The sequence below is a fragment of the Sitophilus oryzae genome, unplaced genomic scaffold, assembly GCF_002938485.1.
Source record: "Sitophilus oryzae breed Bouriz unplaced genomic scaffold, Soryzae_2.0 scaffold_1274_pilon_pilon, whole genome shotgun sequence".
NCBI lineage: Eukaryota > Metazoa > Arthropoda > Insecta > Coleoptera > Curculionidae > Sitophilus > Sitophilus oryzae.
The window spans coordinates 2,401,538-2,425,787 of record NW_022145920.1 but is presented as its reverse complement, the minus strand read 5'-3'; the positions used below and the strand labels follow the sequence as shown (position 1 = coordinate 2,425,787).

Genomic DNA, 24,250 nt, shown 5'->3' with positions numbered 1-24,250 from the left:
AGCTACAAATAAACCTTTATAGCTGAACAGTCTTGAATTCTTCATTTTTACGAAATTTTTGGGTTTTAAGGGCTCAAAGAAGTAGGTTCTTACACGCAAGTCAAACTAAGAAAACGTAATATCTACGAAATTAAGAGATCTACAGAAAATTGAAAGAGAGCAAATGTCAAAAAAATTAAATTTTTTTAAAAAATTATTTTTTTTTTCATTATTTTCAACTTTTTTACAAATTTAGGCATTCTAAACCGCTCGAACTTGAAGAGACCATTGTTAGTACCTAAATATAGCCAACTGTACATGTATTACGAATAGTTTTTATTTTTATGATTTTAGTCATAGATTTTGTTGTTAATTTTTTTACAAAAAAATGAGGGGACCATTTTATTTTTATCATAACTCCGCGAGTTTTTGAGCTACGACTTTTTTTACAAAGTTTTTGAAATACTGAAGAAAAAAAAAGAATTAAAAGCTATTTTCAAGCACTTTGAAAACGGTCATTTTCTCCGAAAAATGTGTTCTTTCGCCATTATTTTACGGTAAAATGTTGCAATTTAGTTTTCGAAAAATAAAAAATCACTTACAGAGTGATAACTCGGCTATTATTACACCTACGGTAAACAACAAAAAACGAAACGTTTAGTTATTCCAAAAGCTTCATATTTTCTTTATATGAGTTTTGCGATAAAACGTAATTTGCGATAATCGTAAGGTTTTCGAGTTAATTATAAAAAATAGCAGAAAAATGCAGTTTTTAGATGAAAAATCGACATTTTCAATCCTAAATAACTCGGAAAATATTATTTTTAAGAAAAAATGTTATAGAACAGTTTTTGCTTACATATTTCATCCCTTTATTGATTTTTGTAATTAAAATGGGTGATTTATTTTTTACCCCCGAGAAGGGGTGGGACTCACCCCCAGGGTGAAAGCACACATCGCTACTATGTAACTTTTGTTTCTTACATATATCTATTCACTGTTAAAATTTCACGTCAATCAGTGTAGGTGTTCAGAATTCGGACCCTAAAACCCTCGCTTACTGGCCTATAAAGGCTTTTCGAAATTCCGGACAAATGAACTCAGAAATCCGGACAAATGAGCTCTGAAATCCGGACGTCACACAAAAGAAACTATAAATTTATTTATGAACTTTTATAAGACGCAAATAATAGCCCTGGAATCAACAAAAAAATATTAACCAAAAAACATTCACTTTCCAGGAGTGCACCAAAAACGAGAGATTTGAGCGCCGAAGTATAAGTGGGTACTTTCGAACATGCGTCGGTTAAGTAGAGCGGTAGCATCGTAGCATAAGTAGTTAAAGTGATGTTTTCGCAAAAAGATCTGAAGTCAGACCGCTTTGCCCTTCTAATCTCCTTATTATACTCAGTTAATTTCTTGGTGTAGAGCTGCCATTCGCCGCTGGGTTTGGCTCTGTTGAATAGTCGTCGGATCTCCGATCTAAGATTGGCCAACTTCTTGTTCCACCAGGGCTTGTTACTTTTTTGTATGTCTTTACTTGTGGGGCAACTAGATTTATCTGCATCCAATATTGCACACTGACTTCCCTTGCGTACCACTCTAGATATAGGTGGTTCCTAGCTCTACGTGCATCTATTTGGTTCAGATTGTCTACGAAATTGGTGTGGTATAGTTCCCAATCTGTTCTTCTTGGATTTCTTCGAATTTCTGTCTGGAGTATGATTTCCCCTAATTTGAACTTGACGATTCTGTGATCTGATAGGCAAGGTTCCGTTGAGAATCTCTAATCTTTTACGTAACTATCACTCTCGATTGTTAAATCTAATTCTAAACAACGTCCGTCCGCTTTTTTGTCACAAACATGGGGGTGTTCCCTATATTGAGAATTTCAAGATTGTATGCTAAGAGGAATTCAAGTAAACACTCACCTCTAGTATTAGTATTAGTGCTTCCCCATACCTCATTGTGCGTATTGGAGTCACAACCCAATAGCAGAGGTAGTCGCCGTTGGCTGCAGAATCGCGCAAGCTCCTGTACTTCCGGAGGCAGGTGTTCCTGTACTTGCAGAGACAATCACGATATTTTTTCTACAATCCTCGATATTAAGTTGAACCATGATTGGAACAAAATCTCGGGTTGAAAATTCTGATTCGGGTTGTAACAAAACAAAACACATGTGTAGTTAATGTTGTTTAAGTATACATGCAGGTTTCTGGGGTATGTAAGGATTCCCCTGTTGTAGGGGGGACAGGTTATTTTCCATTCCCCCCTTGACAACAGATATTCCTTCTCTGAGGAGGTCAACTTCCTCCGAGTATCCTTCACAGTCGAGGAACTTGTCTCCAACTGAGGTACCTGTAAGGTGGAGGCTAGAGTATTTATCTCCATTTTCTCCCCCTATTTAGCTTGGTCTCTCCTTGAGCCTGATACCGGTATTATCCTGAATCTATAATAGAGGATATATCCCTCTTTTTCTATTGCCTCCTTGGATTTGAGGTCAATTCCTATTGTGAAGACCTGACCATGGTCCTTGTCCTGCTCCCTCGAGTTGAGGACTCGCCATCTCGATGTACATACATTCTCGTTCTGAGCCTGGATAAGGTTTAGCAGGTAGGTGGTGTCTTTCCCCTTGCTTCTCGGCAGAAAGACCGTGACAATTATTATCCTTTCATTGCAACCAGTCCCGGCCCCTGTCAGTTTTTAAGCTTAGGTGCCGTTTCCACCAACCAATCCGCCGATTCTTGAGATGCACAATCTATGAGAATCATGTCCATCCAAAGGTGTATCCCCGCCAAGCGCAGCTGGCCCACACTTTGTGGATCGTTGCGTCGCAATCCGCTCACTACTACTTCGTCCAACCTCGCCTCTTCTAGAGCCGTTTGCTGGTCGGTGGTCAGTACAACCTCCGGATAATCCTGTGGCAGCACCGTAATTTTCACTTGTCCAGCAATAGCGGCATAGCTAGTGATACGTCCCTGCTTGCTTCTCGTTGTCAGACGGCTTTCCATCCTTGCCGGAGCAAAGGTTTTCACTCCCTCTCTTGCCCTTTGTGGAGATGCGCCGGTTGTTTCTTGGTTCCTTTTTCGATGAGTATTTTCGCTTTTGCTTTCTCCGGAGCATGTCTTACGTGGAGCAGGCGGGAGTATATCCGTGCTTCTGCTCCGCTAAGAGCTACTCTCAGCGTCTAGTCCGCCTGGTTGACTCAGGCCCGGTAGAAGAAACGGTAGCTTGTGTCACTTGTTGGGTCTAGAGGTAGACTCCCGACCCTTACTAGAGAAAGTGGTAGCTTGTGTCCCACCTGTGGAGGCTGGCCTCGCACAAGAGCCCCGCATGTAGAAGTAAGAGGTAAATATAATGAGGTGCCCCCCGGTGCCCCAAGGTTGAGACCAGTAGAGACTAGTCTTCTATCTAGCCACGCATCCCTTTGACCTGGTCCCGCCATCGTGGGATTTAGGTTTTTGGTGAGGTTGTCTCCTCTTGGTCCGGGCGGTTAAGCCAAGACCCCCCCCCACATCCTCTATCCTTGAGACTTGACCACAGACAGTAGAGGGTGCCTGGTATGACGGACAGGGTAGCCCCATAGCGTTAAAAATTAAAAGATAGCGCCGTCCGGTATCGTTATATATCTTGGTGCAATTCCCTGGCGACACTGCAGCCAGGGACAAGACAATGAGTGAGATACTTCATAGACCAAACCAAAGTGCTAGATGGGATTCCCCTCAGCACCTGACCAGGAGCTTTCCCACCAACGACAAGGTCTTGCATCTCCTAGGGGAAGAGGCATATATCATAGGATTTAACACCTTATTGCCTGCAGAGTTTATACATTTTGTAGGGACCAGTTAGACCTATAATATTGTAAAATCCTAAAATTAAGAAATTGGCGCTTATCAAGTTTTTCCCTTGGACTCTTCATTATGTTGATTGATAACCGAGATACGAGAAGGGTTCCAAAATGACAATTTTGATTACGCGACCGTAAGTTCACGAAAAAGTAGCTAACGTTCGTAAAAACCGCAATGCATTATCTTCAGCAATAACTGGTATAATATGACAAGGCTATTCGCACAATGTACAACTGCAAGGCATTTACATTTGTTTGTTTTATAATAATTGTTTTAACTAGTACTCTTTTGACTTAGTGTATGCCTCGTATTTGTTGGGCTGTTTTATTATCTTACTTAATGAATTATATGTTTTTATGTTTTGTGTCACACAGATTGTAAAATAAGAACTCTTTTTTAATTTTCTCTCATGTAATTATTAACACAATATCTCTTTATTTAAAAATGCATATTTTATATATAACTAATAAAAATACATGTTTTCCAGTATTATCCTATAGTATTTGCCATTGTCAATGCAAAATCCCAAGAACTATACAAATTCATATTCGACTTCATATACAACAGCTTAGCCCCAAAATTAAGGCCTTCAGAAATCATTACCGATTATGAATGTAATCTCTATTATGCTTTAGGTGAAATATACTTGGATTCAAGCATAGGTAAATGAATATTAACAGGATAGTCCGATTACAGTTGGTGGTTGGAACTTTTGGGTTTATAACAGCGAAATAAAACACTAATTCACCACAATACGCCAAAACACTTTACTAACACTGAACGCGCGTTTCTCTAATCATTTTAGCATCATCAACAGATAATTAAAACTAAAAACCAAGCGTCCAATTTTAAAAGTAAAGTGTTTTGGTGTATTGGGGTGAATTATTAGTGTTTTATTTTGCAGGAGAGTCCGATTTTAACTAAACATAAAATGTCAAACGTTAATACGTTGAATATATGTCGGCTCTATTAAATTATATTAGGGAGTAATCGCAGGTAGCTGACATATTCGAAAAATGTGGTTCAAGTTCGACCTACATTATACTTTGAATTTAATGCAGTTTTGCAACGGGTATTTTTTTATTGCTGAATTTATTTTTTGTTTCTTGCTTCCTGGCGTTACTTGCTCGCCTTTCATTAAGCTATGAACAAGAGAATGTTTGTTTTTCCTTATTACGCCAGATCTTCGACCGACAAAAGATGGCAACCACCCGTATCACAGAACCATCTCGATACCTTATTGCAAACGTGCTTCCACAAGTACTCAAAAATATTCCAAATTCATTTGATATTTACACGGTCCAATCTTCTCAAGCAAATACAAAAATATAATTGTCACTTGCGTTTGTTCTACCATTTTCCAAAACGATTGATGTTGGACTTAGACTTGAATCTTCCCTAATTCCTATTGCGGTGTTAATACAGGAGTGTTACTGTAACAATACTGCAACACTAAACATTTACTATCAAGTTTATGTTTGAAGCTAAGTAACAGTTTCAAATTGCTAATGATTGTGGCGTAAAGTCGGTACAAAAGGTACACCAAATAACCAACGACTAAAGAATACAAGGACTCGTAACGCGCATTACGGGCTGAAGCAAAATTTGTGATGTTAGACGCCATTTTTTGGAGATATCAGATGTGGCACTAGCGACAATTTTAACGATTATTAATAGTTTGTTGTATGTAGTGATCTTTGTCTAAACCAGGTCTAAACTTTATTGCAATGGTGATTTGGTCAGCTTTCAAGTGTAAAAGTCGCAACGATAAGAAAGAGCCAGGAATTATATTTAAAACAGTTAATTTTCTGCACTCAACCATTTTAGCGTTTTCTTATTGAATTTCATAATTATTTTTTGATATTATATTATAATATGTCTAACTAAATAAGTCTATAAGTGTAACACTAAGCAATAAATTAAATTTTGTAACCGTCCGAATAGGTCTTCCAGAACCGGAGCTGTTTTTCGGAACCGGGAATTTCGGTACCGCGCCTCTTAGGATCCAGGATTTTCCGTTTTTTTTTTTGATACTGACTAATTTTTGTTCAATGGTGGTGCAGTTCATCAACCAGAAAGCAAGGGATGGTTTTTCAAATTAAAATGGATAAAAAATTGAGATTTTTAATGAAAATAATATCAAATTATTAAGTAATCAGTCATGAAAAAAGTAACATGAACACAAGTAAAAAAAAGTATAGGTAATAATGTTACATTATTATCTTATACTTTCTTAGCAACATTAAATTTCACATCAAACAACATAAACCAACTGAACTGAATTTGAGACAAAAGTCCTAAAATATTGAATTAAAAATGCAAATATATATTAAAACATAACATAATAAATATTATAAGAACTTCAAAAGAGAAAAGGAGCAAGAACAATAAGAAATAGCATCATTACTTATTTAGAAGAATTTGATTTCGACCGCTAGGAAGTATCAAAGGACTTTCTCACGTAATAAAAAAATAATTGTTTAGTTATTGTTACCGAGGCCCGGTTCTGTGATGACCAAAAAGATCTGAACCCTAATTGGTAGTATTAATTAGAGTTTCCAGAATCGTACTAAAATATTTTCGTTTAACGATTGTGGAGTTCATCAATTAGCAAGCAAGGGATGATTCTCAAAATTAAAACCGATAAAAAATTCAGTTCCAAATAAAAATAATATGAAATTATTATTAAGTCATGAGAAAGTTAACATGAACACAAGCGAAAAACAAAGAAAACACATAGGTAGCTTAAAAATTACATCAAACAACATCAACCAACCTCGAAATCAACTTAACTAAATTGGAAAAAAATAACATTTTCAATTAAAGATGCAAATGCCTATAATAAAATAACTAATACATTCAGCATTATACTAAATAATAAAATAACATATTCAAATTTCAATAATTGCTAATAAACATTATAGAAACTTCAAAATAACTTCAGAAGTAAGAACAGTAAGAGATAGCATCACTACTATTTAGAAGTAACTATTTAGAAGAGTTTGATTTCGACCGCTAGAAAGTAGCAAAAGTCTTTCGCACGTAACAAAAAATATGTTTTTAATTATTATTACCGAGTCACAAAAGGCCCGAAAAAACGGGAATTCCCGGTACTTTCGGTACCGGGATTTCCCGGTTCTGAACCCTACGTCCGAAAATAAAATATTTGTGAAAAATTAAAAGTAGGTAGGTTAACTGAAAGCATTTTATAAAAATATATAGAATTATACAGGGTATCCCCAAAAAAAGTTAAACACATCAAAGTTGTGTTTTTTCTAATGGAACACCCTATATATGAATTGATTTTCGGATTCTAGGAAAAAAATAAAGGTGAGTTTTATTATAGAAACATATACCAAAAATCTAAGGATTTTGACATATTATTTCACATTTTGTGAAAATGAAGAGTAAATTTTAAATGTCGATAACAGCTACCTAAATTTTAGTTCACCTTACAGTAACCATTGTATGTTAAACCAAATTGAAATTTGACCCGAAAAGTTATACATGGTGAGACAAAATTAATATAGAATATTAGTCACTTTTAAAAGCAACTTACTCCTTTATTTTAAATGGAACATCCACTATATTTTTCCGGTGTTCAGTGGGGAATTTATATATCTTCAAAATATTATTAAGGTTGCCTACCCCTCAAACAAAGATTTTCCTAGATATTTTAATTTTTATGATTTTACGTCAGTAGATCTTTATTATCTGAAAAAATCTAGGTGGCTGTGTGACATACTTTTTGTTAACTTAACAAAAATTAAAGATTGTAGAGTAAAATACTCAACGGTAATAAAAAGATATACTAAATAATAAAATAACATATTCAAATTTCAATAATTGCTAATAAACATTATAGAAACTTCAAAATAACTTCAGAAGTAAGAACAGTAAGAGATAGCATCACTACTATTTAGAAGTAACTATTTAGAAGAGTTTGATTTCGACCGCTAGAAAGTAGCAAAAGTCTTAACGCACGTAACAAAAAATATGTTTTTAATTATTATTACCGAGTCACAAAAGGCCCGAAAAAACGGGAATTCCCGGTACTTTCGGTACCGGGATTTCCCGGTTCTGAACCCTACGTCCGAAAATAAAATATTTGTGAAAAATTAAAATTCCAATTTTTATTCAGTTCTGCATTTTTTATATACAGGGTGGTCCGAACTGTATTCCGGAAACTTCGGGAGCATATTCTGCAGATAAAAAGAAGTAAAAAACTTCTTATAAATGTATGTCCTAAAATGCTTAGTTTCGAAGATACAGGGTGTAGAAATTTCATTTTTATTTGGATTTTTTCCAAATAATTTCTAAAGTAACGTAAATATTTGGATGAAAACTGGTGTTTGTTAGTTTTTTGACATGAGAAATTTGATTGTGATGTCATTATGACTCCTATTTGTAGAGGGCGCCACCTACATGTGTTTTAACTGTTTTGAAGAGTAATAACTTTTTGTCCGTACCTGTATAGAACTGCTGAGTGAAAAAATATACATTTTCATATTTTTTTACGTAAAAAATGTCCCTTGATAAAAATCGTTACGAGCGACCCTTCTCGAGATATTTAGAATGGGAATAGTCAATACATGTCATTATTGACAAAAAATAAACATGTTGAGTAGATAGTTATTGGACTAAAAAAATAAATTTGGAAAATTTTTATTTTTTTTAATTAATCATAAAATTTTCTTCGAAAACATTTCAAATTTATGATTTCCGTCTATTAACTATTTAGTCAACATGTTTAATGTATGCAATGATGACAGGTATTGATAATTTCGATTTCAAATATCTCGAGAACTATTACTCGTAGCGATTTTTATTAAGAGATCTTTTTTACGTTAAAAACGTCGGAAATGTATATTTCTTTACTTTCGATCTACTACCTATGTTGCCATATTATCAAGAAATTATGGTTTTTAACTAAAAAAAATTAATCTTTTTTTTCTCAAAAACTATGCGATGTGGCATTTTTTTACTGGAGACAAGAAATGTAGTAAATACTAAACGGACCATTTTACGAAAAAAAAAACTCGGTTCGGTTGAGTTGGAAAATATTTAAACTAAAATTTATGTAGAGGTAGGGATAGTTTTTACCCTTTCCGTTTATTTTTACCCTTTCCGTAATTTTTGTTGATTATTGTGAAAGTCAAAATCAGATCACAATGTCGAAATAACGGTTCTTAAAATATCTGAAAAAATGTGTTTATTTTTTCTATTTTATGCCCTCTAGCGGACAAACGAAGCCTTTTTGTATAGAGGTAAATTGTGTCCAATGAACTTATATTGATTCTAGAAATGCGTAGAGACAATGAGGGTAATTGGGAATACTGTTGGTAATTTAGAATACTCACTTATTGAAGCTATGCGTGGCGCTATCTGTTTAAATATGGCATAAGCTACTAGTTCGGCTTGTATTTAGTGGGCAACAGATTTTGTTTATTACGAAAAGGTATTACTCTTCAAACCAGTTAAAAATATGTAGGTGGCGCCCTCTACAAGTAGGAGCCATATTGACTTCAAAATCGAATTTCTCATATTAAAAAACTCCCAGACACCAAATTTCATCCAAATATTGATGTTACTTCAGAAATTATTTGGAAAAAATCGAAATAAAAATGAAATTTCTACACCCTATATTTCCGAAACTAAGCATTTTAGGACATACATTTATAAGAACTTTTTTACTTATTTTTATCTGTAGAATATACTGCTGAAGTTTCCGGAATACAATTCGAACCACCCTGTATATTATATATGTGTGTATACAGGGTGGCGCCTCTCATACGCCGCGGAAGCTCCAAGGAGAATGGTAGTTTATATCGAAATGAAATTTTAGCAGCATATGTAGGTTAACTGAAAGCATTTTATAAACATATATAGAATTATACAGGGTGTCCCCAAAAAAAGTTAAACACATCAAAGTTGTGTTTTTTCTAATGGAACACCCTATATATGAATTGATTTTCGGATTCTAGGAAAAAAATAAAGGTGAGTTTTATTATAGAAACATATACCAAAAATCTAAGGATTTTGACATATTATTTCACATTTTGTGAAAATGAAGAGTAAATTTTAAATGTCGATAACAGCTACCTAAATTTTAGTTCACCTTACAGTAACCATTGTATGTTAAACCAAATTGAAATTTGACCCGAAAAGTTATACATGGTGAGACAAAATTAATATAGAATATTAGTCACTTTTAAAAGCAACTTACTCCTTTATTTTAAATGGAACATCCACTATATTTTTCCGGTGTTCAGTGGGGAATTTATATATCTTCAAAATATTATTAAGGTTGCCTACCCCTCAAACAAAGATTTTCCTAGATATTTTAATTTTTATGATTTTACGTCAGTAGATCTTTATTATCTGAAAAAATCTAGGTGGCTGTGTGACATACTTTTTGTTAACTTAACAAAAATTAAAGATTGTAGAGTAAAATACTCAACGGTAATAAAAAGATACACGTTTAAAACATATTTTAATTATTACAGAATTAAACCTCTAATTATGTGACAAAAATTAGCTAAATGAAATCAAATGCTCAAAATGCTTCCTTTTTTGTTAACTGTATAAAATGATTGTCTTTTCAAAAGGATCTTTTCATTTTAAAAGGCATATGTGAGCATTTAAGTATTCTATTAATTGGTGAATGCACACTGCATTCGCCAACTAATAGAATCATATCAATTCTCTCAATTTTTTTTGTTTTAACTGACACAAAATGATAACTAGTTGTTAAAGTTGGACTAATTAGACAGCTATGTTGAAGTAACGTCAGACATATCACAACCAGCTAGATTTTATCAAATAATAAAGATCTACTCAGATCAAATCATGCAAATCAAAATGTCTAGGAAGATCTTTGTATGAGGGGTAGGCAACCTTAATAGTATTTTGAAGAGACATGAATTCTCCATCGAATCTCGGAATAATATACTGGGTGTCCTATTTAAGATAAAAAAGTAACATGCTTTTAAAGGTGACCAAAGTTCAATATTAATTTTGTCTCACCCTGTATATTTGTTTGGATCAAGTTTTAATTTGATTTAAAGTATAATAGTTAATTTAATTACATATTCGGCTATACCGGGTAAATTCCAATTTAGGTAGTTTTATTGTAATTTAAAAATTGTTCTTTATTTCTAGAAAATGTTAAATATGTCAAAAACCTTACATTTTAGTCATATACATAAAATTCACCTTTATTTTTCTACCAGAATCCGAAAATCAATTAATATATAGGGTGTTTCATTACAAAAAACAACTTTGATATGTAAGTTTTTTTGGGACACCCTGTAGAACTCTCTATATTTTTAAAAAGTGCTCTGAATTATCCTACATATGCTCACAAAATTTCATTTCAATACAAACTGTCGTTCTCCTTGGAGCCGCCGCGGCGTATGAGAGGCTCCACCCTGTATGTATATTTTGTCAGAGGGTTAACAAAGGGTAACAATTTGGTCTCGTGTGTTATTAGTCCTTGTATTCTTTAGTCATTGGTAATAACCAGTGAGCACTGGACACAAAAAACGGCCGCTGGTGCTTGTTCATCTAACGGAGGGTCCGGACTACCGTTTAACGGACGGACGATTTACTCCATGTGAAACGACACAACAGAGACGATCAGAGCGGACTTACACTTAGTTCTCTAGAATAGTCAATGTGATGCAATCATTAGCTTTTGCGAATCCGAAACACTTTTCAATGCTAAATTACTTTTTTTAACTAATATGTTGGTTTGTTAGAAAAGGACGACTACCCTACCATATCATGGAATTATCCAAATTATTCAATTCCCAGAATAACTTTTTACACTTTTTAGGGGGATCATTATTCTATTATACACAAAACTTATATAAGAAAGTGTGCAGTTTGAAATTAGCAAAGGAGCTAGAACTGAATTCTAATTTCAGAAGCATTTATAACATGATTTTAATGCTTCCTTTATTACCAGTTAATACTATTTTGGATGGACTGAAAAATATCGAAATTCAAGCTAAAGAATTGGACGTGGATAGTATTTCAAGTAAATTGTTTAGACATGTTTATGATGAATGGATTTGCAAAGTTACTCCAGAATTGTTCTGTGTTCACCGACTAGAAAACCGAATAAACGAGCATATTGTGGCTCCTTTTAAGAAATTTAGGGATTTAATTATGGCTGCAAAAAGTTCAAAGCATGCCAGGTGGGCTGATGTGATGGTTAATATACCATTAATTCATGTAATAGAAAAATTAATTGATCTGGAGAATTTCTTGAGAGAGACCTACAACAACCCTAACTTGAAAAAATCTTTTGCAAAAGATTTGAGTAGCTCACAAAAGAAAAATGTCTTAAAAGCATGGCAGTATATAGAAGAACATCCCAAAATTAATATTAATCATTTCTTCATGAAGGTTTTAGGATATATTAAATGCATGGAGAATCAGGTATTTATAAAACTTATACTCTATTGATTATATCGATTATATATTTTATTGTTACTTTTAGTTGTGGATTTGGGGATTTTACAGATATGCATTAAAGGATAACGATCAATTAATAAATGCTGCTAATTTTTCCATACTTAATGAAGGTCCAGTTCGGATTATAGAGGTAAAACGAATATTACTTTCTTCAGACTAATTTTAAACGTAATTATATTTTTAAATTTCTTTTAATTTTGAATATCAACTTGAAGGGCCTTTGCAACGTAAGATTAGTTTTACTGTTAAAAACCGACAAATTACATTCAATAATTATTGAAATATACGGGGTTATTTATGCTATTTGACAGGGAGAATTATAGCTGAATAGATTAAATTTCTAGAAATGTTGGCGTCGCGTCGTTAAAAGACTACTAGAGGGAAAATTTAAAAGTATTTTCAAGAAGCACAGTTTTTGCAATATTTAAGTTTGAAAAAGTTGTTTTTTGAGTATTTAAGTTTTTAAAACCGTATATACACTGAAGTTTCTTATCTCGGAAATATTGTGTTGCTATAATTAAAACAATGCTAGCTTCTACAGGGTATCTAAAAAATAATCTATATTACTTGTTGCATTTTCTAGCATTAATTTAACTAGAACACTCTACAGGGTGGTCCGAACTGTATTCCTGAAATTTCAGTAGCATATTCTGCAGATAAAAATTAGTAAAAAAGTTTTGTATAAATGTATGTCCTAAAATGCTTAGTTTCGGAGATACAGGGTGTAGTTCAGTCATTGGAGATCAAAAAAGGGGCCTGCTTGGAAAAAAGTCCGGACGTTTTGAAATTTTGCAGGTTTATAGGTTTTGGGGTCCCTAACTAAAATCTACATCTTGCCAAGATGGCGCCCAAAATCGGTATTTTGTAAATATCTCGAAAATTATGCGTTTTTCGCAAAAATTTGAGGAGAGCAAAAGAGAATAAAATTTCTTATAAAAAGGGTTCTATGAAAATTTTCGCTAAAGTCTGGAAATCTGGAAATTTTACAGTTTTGCGTAAAGTATGATATATATGTATAGTCGATTTTCCGAAATCAAATGTCGATTAGGGTTCACTAATACTAGTTTTAGTTTAGTTTCTTCAATTTTGTCATGAAACGGTGGCGTATCATTAATTCGCTCATTAATTTATGAATAATTAATTGTCGTGCGGGACCAAGGTTATTAAAAGGTAAGGTTGTCTCGTAACTTTTGGACCAATAGGAGCGAAGCGGAATATCATCACTCTTACGTAGATAGAACGTATAAAATCAAAGATAAAGGGAATAGAAAATAAAGTGCAACCGACAAAGAGAGATAAATGGACAATACAATAAATAAAGCACACATCAAACAACTGAAAACTATTGACGCCATACACAATGAATATCGATTCGGAAATGCACTGTCGGACTGTGGGCAGTTTTTATCCCTTTATCTATGAGCGGTGTCATTCCTATGACGTAGTAGATGACGTTTTCGACAATGGCGGATCGAGTTACGAGAACCTTATCTTTTAATAACCTTGGTGCTGGACAGCATTCATTGCGAACTTACCACCAGGTTCAGCATTGGTCTGGTTGTACCAAAGATGCCGAAGAATGGGGTTGGAAGAAAACAAAAACAGGCATTACTCCAGTCACAACGTTGACAGATCCAGCTCCAAAATCCCTATTGGCATTTTTATCCTGTAAATGCAAAACCAACAACTGTGGTAAAGCCTGCGGATGCAGAAAAACAGGATTAAAATGTTCAATGATTTGTGCATACTGCAATGGGAAATCCTGTGACAACGTCACTGATGTGTCACTCGACGAATCCGATGAAGAGGAGTTGGACTTGCCTGTAGATATCCCTCCAGCGGCTGAAGATGAAGAGTTGGACGAGTTGAGAGACCACCCTGATGAGCCCAGTACAGCAGACACGATCGACTTTGACATCAATGAGCCAGGTCCGTCGGTCTTGTGCAGATAAGTTAAAGTTTTTAATTTACCTAGTGGAGTAGGCCTCCGGGGAGACCACGTTAAAAAAACGCGCCATCTACTTTACTTCTTGGGTGGTGTGGAAACAAGTACACATTTTCAATAATTAAAATTAATTATTCATAAATTAATGATACGCCACTATTTCATGATAAAATTGAAGAAACTAAACTAAAACTAGTTTTAGTGAACCCTAATCGACATTTGATTTCGGAAAATCGACTATACATATAGGTATCATATTTTACGCAAAATTGAAAAATTTCCAGAGATTTTGGGCCTAAACGGTTGACTTTAGCGAAAATTTTCATAGAATCTTTTTTATAGGATATTTTATTCTCTTTCCTCCTGAAATTTTTGCGAAAATACGCATAGTTTTCGAGATATTTACAAAATACCGATTTTGGGCGCCATCTTGGCAAGATGGCGGCGCCGGCGGCAAGTCTGAAAATGTGCATTTTATGGATTTTAGTTAGGGACCCCAAAACCTATAAACCTGCAAAATTTCAAAACTTCCGGACTTTTTTCCAAGCAAAAATCCCCAATGACTGAACTAGTGTAGAAGTTTCATTTCTATTTTAATTTTGTCCAAATAATTTCTGAAGTAACGTAAGTATTTGGATGAAAATTGGCATCTGGGAGTATTTGGCATAAGGGTTTTGATTTTGATTTCAATATGATCCCTACAATGTAGAGAGCGCAACCCACATATTTTTATCTGGTTTGAAGTTTGAAGAGTAATAACTTTTCGTCCGTACTTGTATAAAACTACTGAGTAAAAAACCTTACATTTACGATTTTTTTTTACGTAAAAAAGGTGTCTTGGTAATGTAAAATCGCTACGAGTAATGGTTGTCGAGATATTTGGAATCGAAATTATCAATACCTGTCATCATTGACATAAATTAAATATGTTCACTAAATAGTTATTAGAGTAAAATTTTGTTACTTTTATTTGAGATGTTGTTGTGTCAAAAGTTCAATAGAAACTGTTTTATCATAGCTTTTTCGCAGAAAAATTTTGGATTAATTTAAAAAAATAAAAATTTCCCAAATTTATTATTTCAGTCAAATAACTATCTAGTCAAGATCAACGTGGTTATTTTTTGTCAATAATGACATGTATTTGCTGTTTCCATTCTAAATATCTTGAGAGCGGTTGCTCGTAGCGACTTTTACCAAGAAATATTTTTTACATAAAAAGTCACGGAGATCTATATTTTTCACTCAGTAGTTTTATACAGGTACGGACGAAAAGTTATTACCCTTCAAAGCAGCTCAAACACATGTAGGTAGCGCCCCCTAGAAGTAGGAGTCATATTGACATCAAAATCAAATTTCTCATATCAAAAATCTCCCAGACACCTATTTTCATCCAAATATTCATGTTACTTTAGAAATTATTTGGAAAAAATCGAATTAAACATGAAACTTCTACACCCTGTATCTCCGAAACTAAGCATTTTAGGATATACATTTATGCGAACTTTTTTACTTATTTTTATCTGCAAAATATGCTGCCAAAGTTTCCGGAATACAGTTCGGACCACCCTGTATATTTACTAGAACAGTTATATGCTATAACTGTATATTCTGAAAGCACCACATGCAAAATTTAATTATATTTATCAAACTGACTGTATTACACTATTTTTAAGCTATTTCTTAAGGTTCTCGTATTTATCAATATACCCATGGAATCTTGACATTTTAGCCTTTTTAAAAGTAACAAATTTTCTACTCAACTTTTATTACAAAAAAGGACGCGGTAATAACTTGATCCGGGATGCATATTTGTAAACGACGTCCATGATCGCGATTCGGTTCTAGGCCGAACCCTTGCCGAACGATACCGCGTAAACAGCATTCGATATCGCAAATCCGTCTGGTAAATAGAAAACGATGATTCCAAATTTTAACTGCCTTAACACCTCTTATAAACACCAGACGATATCGCGAAATTTATAAATTAATGGGTTGCTCGTAATCAGCATTCAGGATCGCAAATTTTGTTTGTCAACACAAATTTAACGAGCTAAAAATAAAAAAAGGTTTTTTTAAGCGGCCACCCCTTCCAATAACAACCACGCATATTGTTGCTTAACTTACATCCAACTTACATTCGTATGCAAATTACTTAAAACAAACAATAATACAAAATAGTAATAAATTTCTAATACTAATACTTATGTTTTCTTAAAAAAAAAGATCTGTCCTTAACTATAAAAAATATTCAAGAAGGAATTAAGTTACAATCTTCTTGATCTTATTGTACTAGAAAAAGTCAAATTTTACCTACAAAACACAAAGTGTAGTTTTTATTTTAAATTTTCGAAGTAAAGTTGGTCATTCTCTAAGCATTGGGTAAAATGTCCTCGAAATTTAAAACATTATGTAACTTTATTCATTTCAACCATTTTTTGGTTTCGATTTATAATCTGTTTTTTTTTTTTAAGTTAATTTGTTGTGAGTAATTAATTACTCTTGTTAATTTCTGTAACTTACCTGAATTTCTTCCTTTTTAACGAAACGTGTTATAATTTCTTTATCTATTAACTTATATACTCGTGGTTTGGGCGCAAATTAACTTTTTTTTGCAAAATATTATTTAGTACTATATTCTTTGGTAGACATCTCGCACTTGCGAATTTTGCGATCTTGAATGCTGATTACGAGCAACCAATCAACAAATTTCGCGATATCGTCTGCTGTTTAGGCAGTTAAAATTAGTGGAGTTAAGGCAGTTAAAATTTGGAATCACGGATGGCTATTTACTAAATATATGTATAGACGGATTTACGATATCGTATGCTGTTTACGTGACATAGTTAATGTAACCAACAGTAATAATCATTACTGTTGATTACATTATATAGTATATGTAATCAATTTCACGAGAGACATTCCCGAGGTAACTTGACGCAATTTTTTTACCATGCCGACGGTATATCCCATCATTTTTAATTTTGTGTCTTTTATATGAACCATTAGAGCATAGATCCTGAAAACGAGTCTCAAGATGAAGACGAAGAAATGGAAGGTATAGTTGAAGAGTATTTTATAGAAGAAAATGGCGAAATTCAAAAGATTGAAACAAGAATGAAAATGGTTGGGGAGGATGATTTTGATGGCCAACAACAAACCCTGGTAAGTTTTTTTTAAGGTAATCAAAGGATCGAATTGATAAATATATCGGTTATAATTTTGGTCAAATGGTTATCTCTTAGCATTCTTATTTGACATATAATAGTGCTAAATCCTAAACTGATCGCGCTTCGAAGACTCCTTTTGCTTCTTGAACTGGTGATTAATATAACGTTTTTAGTTTTGAATTTGTGTACTAACATGAATAAAATACAAAAAAAAATTAGAAAGTATATACGAAATCCCCTTTTCCTTAATTTATGATTTATTAAAATATATCTATTATATTTTAGACGTAACCGTTATTATAAGTCATAACGCTAAGTTTTGCCGTGTCTACGTCTTTTGCGATTTGCATTACCTACGCATTGTTTCCTCGGCAGTATACACTGACTTGAAATTATTGCGTTATAACTTTAAATAAAAATATTAAGGAAAGAGTATAATACTATCCATGAATTCATGCATGGTGGGTAGAATCGAGATCATAGGTCCCTATCCTTGACAGTTTGAAATTTTATGGATTTTTTGTCTCGGATGTATACTGAGCTTATTTTATGGTATTAATGATTTATTTTGCAGTTGGTTTTCTTTAGAGGTGCAATCTACGAGTAGAAGGGGAAATTGTATCAAAACAATTTAATTAACAACGTGGAAATAGTTTTTTTGCAGTTTTACATATATAAATAAATTATACAGGGTGTCCCAGAAATAAGTGCAAATATTTTAACTGGTAGTATAGTTCAACCCCAGAAACACGCCTATGAGGGTTTTTTTGCGAAAAAAAAATGTTGAAAATTTAAAATTTTTCTTGGCTATTTTTTCGATGTATTTCGACAGCCGATGTATTTCAGTCGCGTCGCGCGTCGTCCAAGAGTGCCACGTGTGAACTGGTCCTTTGAGCCGCGCCGTCGTGGCGGGCTTGCGTCAGACGACGATGTTAAGCAACGTTGTCGCAATTACAACAATTTCAAATTCAAGACATTCGAAGCAATCAAATTCGTATTAAATTTTAACAATAAAACAGAGAAACATGAAAGGAAACAAACAAAACAAAAATGAATTGATTATTCGTCGGGCTGTTTTCGATATATTGAATTCTGAATTACGATAAACATTTTAGAAATTTCTTTTTTGTGACCTTATCATTAATCAATTCATTTGTGTTTTGTTTGTTTCCTTTCATGTTTTTCTGTTTTATTTTTAAAATTTAATAAGAATTTGATTGCTTCGAGTGTCTTGAATTTGAAATTGTTGAAACTACGGCAACCTCGCATGACGCAAGCTCGACACGCCGCGCCGGCGCGACAAAGGACAGTGAGCAGTTACGCCAGTTACCAACCAGTGATGCGCGGCTGTCTTGGCCGACGGTTGAGCTGTCGACGGAATTGTCGAAGTACATCGAAAAAATAACGAAAAAACAAAATACGTATTTAAAATTGTTGAGTGAAACATGTATTTTCTTAGATTGAAAGTAGTTCGTAAAGTGGCGGTAAGAGACAATAATTCTCAACATTTATTCATTCAGAAAGGTATTCAAAGTAATGTGTAACGTGTGCTTTTCAAGGTGTTTTGTAAATCAGTGGTTCAAATTGTGATGAAGCCTATATGAAAATAATTTGTTAAGTTAAAAATAGGAACTGTTATTTTAGCAGTTTTTATAATAGCATGTACAAGTAAAGCAGCACAATGAAGTGTATTTTAGTTAAGTGTGTATCGAAAAAGGGAACTGTCGCAGTTACATCAATTTGTCATAAGTATCTTTTTTAATGTTGGGTATGTTTTTTAATTTAACTTTTTTAACTTTTAAACATTTAACTTTTAATTTATTTTATGTAATAATATCACAATCTTAAAAATGTAATGCATCTCTGCAAACTCCTCAGGTGTTGTGATTTTATGACTTACTTTTAAACATATACTTTCTTGTCCATATGGCAACACAGGGCGTCGAATTAACTGAAATCCGGGCTTGATCCGGGTAATTGGATGTAGTTGGCAATATCTGCCGGCCGTTCTCAAAATGTTGCTATTATTTTTTTAAATTTTCAAAGTTAAATAACTCGGTTATTTTCAATTAATTTTAAAAATGGTAAAGAGAAAATATGTTTATTTTGACCAGATCTACTACCCCTTAAAATATTTGCACTCATTTCTGGGACACCCTGTACGTGAACTGCTATGAAAAGCACTCCACGTTGTGTTTGTCATTTCGTTTAAGTCCACGTTGTGTTTGTCATTTCGGGAAAATCAACCAACCTCTCACGACCGGTTTCTGGGCCTTTACCCTTCATCAAGTGAGCTCTGGTCGATTTCTTAAAATGACAAACGCATCGCGGAGAATTTCAATGGGTACTGTCGGAACCTAGCAGTTAGATATTAAATCGCCGGTACATAGTGGAGATCTGGTACAACGTGGACTTAAAATTTTTTCATAGCAGTTCACGGCAAGAATTATATAATTTATTTATATACGTAAAACTGCAAGAAAACTATTAAGCGGTACCCTGCGTATATTTTATTTAAACGTATTTGATATAAAGATATTTGATAAATGGCAACAGTGGCAACTTCGCTTCTTCATATAACAGATAGATTACAGTTGAAGGTTGGAACTTTTGGTGTTACACAGCAAAATAAAACACTAAATCACCACAATACACCAAAACACTTTTACTTTTACACTGGACGCGCGTTTCGCTAACCATGTTAGCATCATCAGCAGATGATTATAAACTAAAATACAATCTACAATTGGAGCGTTTATATACTCGCTCAGTGGGCACAGAGTGGGCGTGGCAAGATCTAGCCAACCGAGTCAGAACCCACCGAGCGTAACAGTTAGATTTCCGCCACTAGAGTAGTAGGAACAAAGAACTTGAAGGAATTGGACCGTTGTCTCTGTTCATACTATCTTTACATTTATTAATTCTGATGCTTTCCTATGCATCTAATTGCCTGTAATTTGAGACTTGTTTAATTAATTTCAAGTTATTAAGATCTATACAAAGTTCTTTATCAACAATATGTTCGGCAACGCAAGATTTATCCGGTCTACCATATCTTATCTGAGCCAAATGTTCTTTAAATCTAGTTAATATTGTTGTTGTATATATGTTGGGCAAACTAGAAGATCGTCAGTACTTAAAGTAGATAAACCACTAAAGAAACCAAATTTGGTTGAAAAGTCATTGTAGGCACTTTTCCTGTAGGAAATTTCAAGGATTAATTTATCAATAATAACATTAAATACATTTATCCTAAAATCGTCCCTAGCGTTAAATAGAGTTTCATTATCACTGGTTTCATCGTTTCCGTTTCACTTTTCTCTTTTTATCTGTCTCATATTCTTTCTCACCTAACAGTTCTATGGCCCTTCTTATGCCCTTCTTTTTTTGCGGCGATTTCAAAGTAAAAGGGGATTTTATATTCGAGGTATTTATGTATTTATTAACTGGATGCATGGCATAATGCAGTAAAAAATAACCCAAGCGAATTATATATTTAAACAATAATAATAGTTAAGTAAATAAATATGTAATCGGCTATTCGAAATATTTTATGAACAAATAATAGTTAAAAAAAAAGATAAATATTTTGGTATACTCAAAATTTGCCGCCCCTAAAAATCTGCCGCCCCAGGCCCGGGCCTAGTTGGCCTAGGCCTAAGTGCGGCACTGCCCCTGCTTATAACACAGCTTTATGAGTAGATTACAGTTGAGGGTTGGAACCTTTGGTGTTAAACAGCAAAATAAAAACACTAAATCACCACAATACACCAAAACACTTTTACTTTTACACTGGACGCGCGTTTCGCTAACCATGTTAGCATCATCAGCAGATGATTATAAACTGAAGTTTAAAATTTAAAAAAACAGTTTATAATCATCTGCTGATGATGCTAACATGGTTAGCGAAACGCGCGTCCAGTGTAAAAGTAAAAGTGTTTTGGTGTATTGTGGTGATTTAGTGTTTTTATTTTTTTTATGAGTAGGTTAAGATTAGTAAATGCCGTTTTATATTATAAAAGGTACTTATATTTGCAAAATTACGGTCATTTCTCTATGACCGTTTTGCAGATGACAAATGGTGTACATTTTTAAAGGTTGATAATGGCATATAACCAAAATCGCTTGAATTTCGTTGATAAATACTCGAGAGACTCGTCGCAGTAATAGTTTCCTGATCATTTTTGCATTTGAATCCGTGACGTCATCCCTATGTCAAACCAATATAATAGTTTTATATGATTTTCTTCTGAAATAAGGTTGAAGTTGTCATAATGTAGCTCTAGCAATCTAAACACGCTGTCACGCCGTAAGCGTGTTATGATTGCTTTGGTTTCACTCTTTTTTTTTTCGTTTTTGTCTTTTTGAATACGAATTGCATGAATAGGTATGAGAAAGCGCTAAATATATTTCAATACGTCACGAATCCAAATGCAATAATGATCCGGAAACTATTACTTCGAAGAGTCGCAGTCGCACGTGTAAATGTCAACGTTAAATTGTAATTTATGGTTACTCGCTTGAAAAACTCTTATTTGACATTATGCAAATTCGTCAATTTACTATTTCAATTTTATAGGAAAATGAAAATAATTTCTGTGAAATCCAAGCTGAATTGCCATTGACTACTGCATTAGTTGAAAACTCTGATACTGGGACAGACAACGAGAAATCATCAATATCATGAACAGCGCAAATTTTTAACAAATAGTTTATAAGTATTTTAATTTTCAAATTTAATCATAAATATAGTAATATACTTACATGATTCAATATTTTTACAGAAGTTTCGGCATGTTTTAAAAAAATCTATTCACTCTGAGTACCAACTTATAATAGTTCTAATCACAAAGCCTTTCCTTTTTTAATATGTTCAATAACGAACCGTCAAAGCAATGAAAATTGGTATTTTTTTATAAAACATTAAGTTAGTGCGAAACAAAACAGAATGATATGAAATGTATTATTCAGAAGTATCGTTTTAATTAGAAGCATTTAAATTTTTGTTTCTTAAAAATCTTCTAAAATGTATTTACTAAAAGAGGGGTAATTGAAAATTTAAAATAAAATAAATAATACAGAAATAACGCGGTGTATATTTGTATCAATTGCAGATATTTTTATTTGAGCTAGTTTACCATACACAATGTGAAAACAAGGAAAAGTAATGTGAGAACTACCGTATGATCGAAAAAAAAACGGAGTCCAGTTGGCTGGGAAATGAACATCAATGACATTTCCCATATAAATTTACATATAAAATGACAGCGATCTTCATTCCATAGCCATCGCTGACTCCGTTTTTTCTCGATCATACGGTATAACCCTTACCCTTTATTAAAAAGTAGATGCACTATATAGGTATTAAGTTTATTTTTATGTATATATAGATCTATAGTGTCTTGTAAGTGATAATAAAAGTATTCTCAAACTGTAATTTGTTTTTTTATTACCAATAATTATAATGAATCTACAATTTTTTTATTTACAGTATTTCCTAAACTAGGGACATAAATACTGAGATTAATTTAAAAATAACTAATTTAATTTTTTTTTAATTTAAAAATAACTAAACTTAAAATGTTGACTTATTGTAACTAATTTTACTTTGTCTAATCAGTGTAATTTAGTACTTTCATATAATTCAAAGCAGTACATATCGAAACCAAATGTGTATGATATACATTTTATCAAGTATATCAGGTTTATAGAATAGAGCCTATAAATTCAAGTATTAAGACAATGATAAAAACAAGGTAAATATTCTGATTTGACATAATAGCTCAAATACACCCTCATTTTTACAATCACAATTGTTTTTGTTTCAGTCAAGTTTAATCTTTTAACTATGGTTTGAGCTATTTACTGCTGCTGAATTATTTACACTTGTAGTAAGTTTGGATGGTTGCACAAGAGAAGTTTTCCTTGCTGGAACGGTTTCTGGTGTTGGTATAGCTTCACCTGTTGGGAATGGTACTGAACCAGGCACTTTTAATGGAGCTTTATTAATTCCACCCATCTTTTGTTTAGCCATTTGGTAATCACCCGAATCAAAAAACTTTTGACCTAAAACAGAAAATATTATTTCTTTGTTACTAAATACTATCTAAGACATACCTTTAGCCAATCTTTTCTGTAAGAAAGCAGAGTGACCTCCTAACCTTCCTGGACCACCTGGAACGGCTGGATATTTAGCTTTTAGCTTGGCTTCTTCCATTTTTTCAAGTTCTTGTGGAGATACTTCCACAAGGTGGGTCTGCTCGGGCTGTTCCTCGGCCATAGCAACTTCTTAGAAAAATGCAACTTCTTGACCAAACTATTAAAAACATCAGAAAAATTCTCCGAAGAATTGATAAACAATAAACTTACCAAATGTCTAATTGGGCGTCTTGCGAAGAAAATATATATTATCACGCCAAATATCCCACAAAATGATTTTCATAAATACAGGAACACAACGGAATAAATTCTATTGTTGCAGATTGTTGACAAGATTTGGATTTTGGATCACATTTGGATATGACATATGACAACTGAGCTGACATAAAAACGGTTACGCCAAGGTTTGGTTTGGTTTGGTTTGGTTTGGTTTGCAAGGTTACGCCGTGGTTATTAAGCCTGTGGCAGACTTCCGAAGGTAGCAAGTGCCCGCCACAGATTGGTTGGCTCCACGGGAGGAGAGTAGCAACCTTGAATCGCCACCCAGCTGATATCTGTCAATCGGGGAAGAAGAAGGATTATTCTGTGGATAGACATTTTGACCTTCAACATTCACGTTTCGCGCCAAGAAACCGAATTCTTATGTTTTGTAATAGTTATTTAGTTTGTAA

General features: G+C 33.5%; 2 protein-coding genes across 2 annotated transcripts in view; one reads left to right on the top strand and one right to left on the bottom strand.

Moving 5' to 3' along the window:
* LOC115874347 overlaps nucleotides 1-22,188 on the top strand; it is a 29,548-nt gene extending 7,360 nt beyond the window's left edge. The window contains exons 11-15 of the mRNA XM_030889467.1: nucleotides 4,315-4,489; nucleotides 11,665-12,272; nucleotides 12,334-12,438; nucleotides 17,260-17,415; nucleotides 22,000-22,188. Of these exons, the coding sequence (XP_030745327.1) occupies nucleotides 4,315-4,489; nucleotides 11,665-12,272; nucleotides 12,334-12,438; nucleotides 17,260-17,415; nucleotides 22,000-22,107 (1,152 nt within the window). The 3' untranslated portion in view covers nucleotides 22,108-22,188. The remainder of the gene's footprint in view (nucleotides 1-4,314; nucleotides 4,490-11,664; nucleotides 12,273-12,333; nucleotides 12,439-17,259; nucleotides 17,416-21,999) is intronic.
* A 771-nt stretch (nucleotides 22,189-22,959) lies between these two features.
* Nucleotides 22,960-23,968, bottom strand: LOC115874348 (cAMP-regulated phosphoprotein 19). The gene is made up of 3 exons (XM_030889468.1): nucleotides 23,790-23,968; nucleotides 23,538-23,736; nucleotides 22,960-23,486 (listed from the first exon to the last, which is right to left on the bottom strand). Exons 2-3 carry the CDS (start codon nucleotides 23,698-23,700, stop codon nucleotides 23,263-23,265), a joined length of 387 nt encoding a protein of 128 aa, XP_030745328.1. The 5' UTR covers nucleotides 23,701-23,736; nucleotides 23,790-23,968; the 3' UTR covers nucleotides 22,960-23,262.
* Nucleotides 23,969-24,250: the final 282 nt, after the last annotated feature.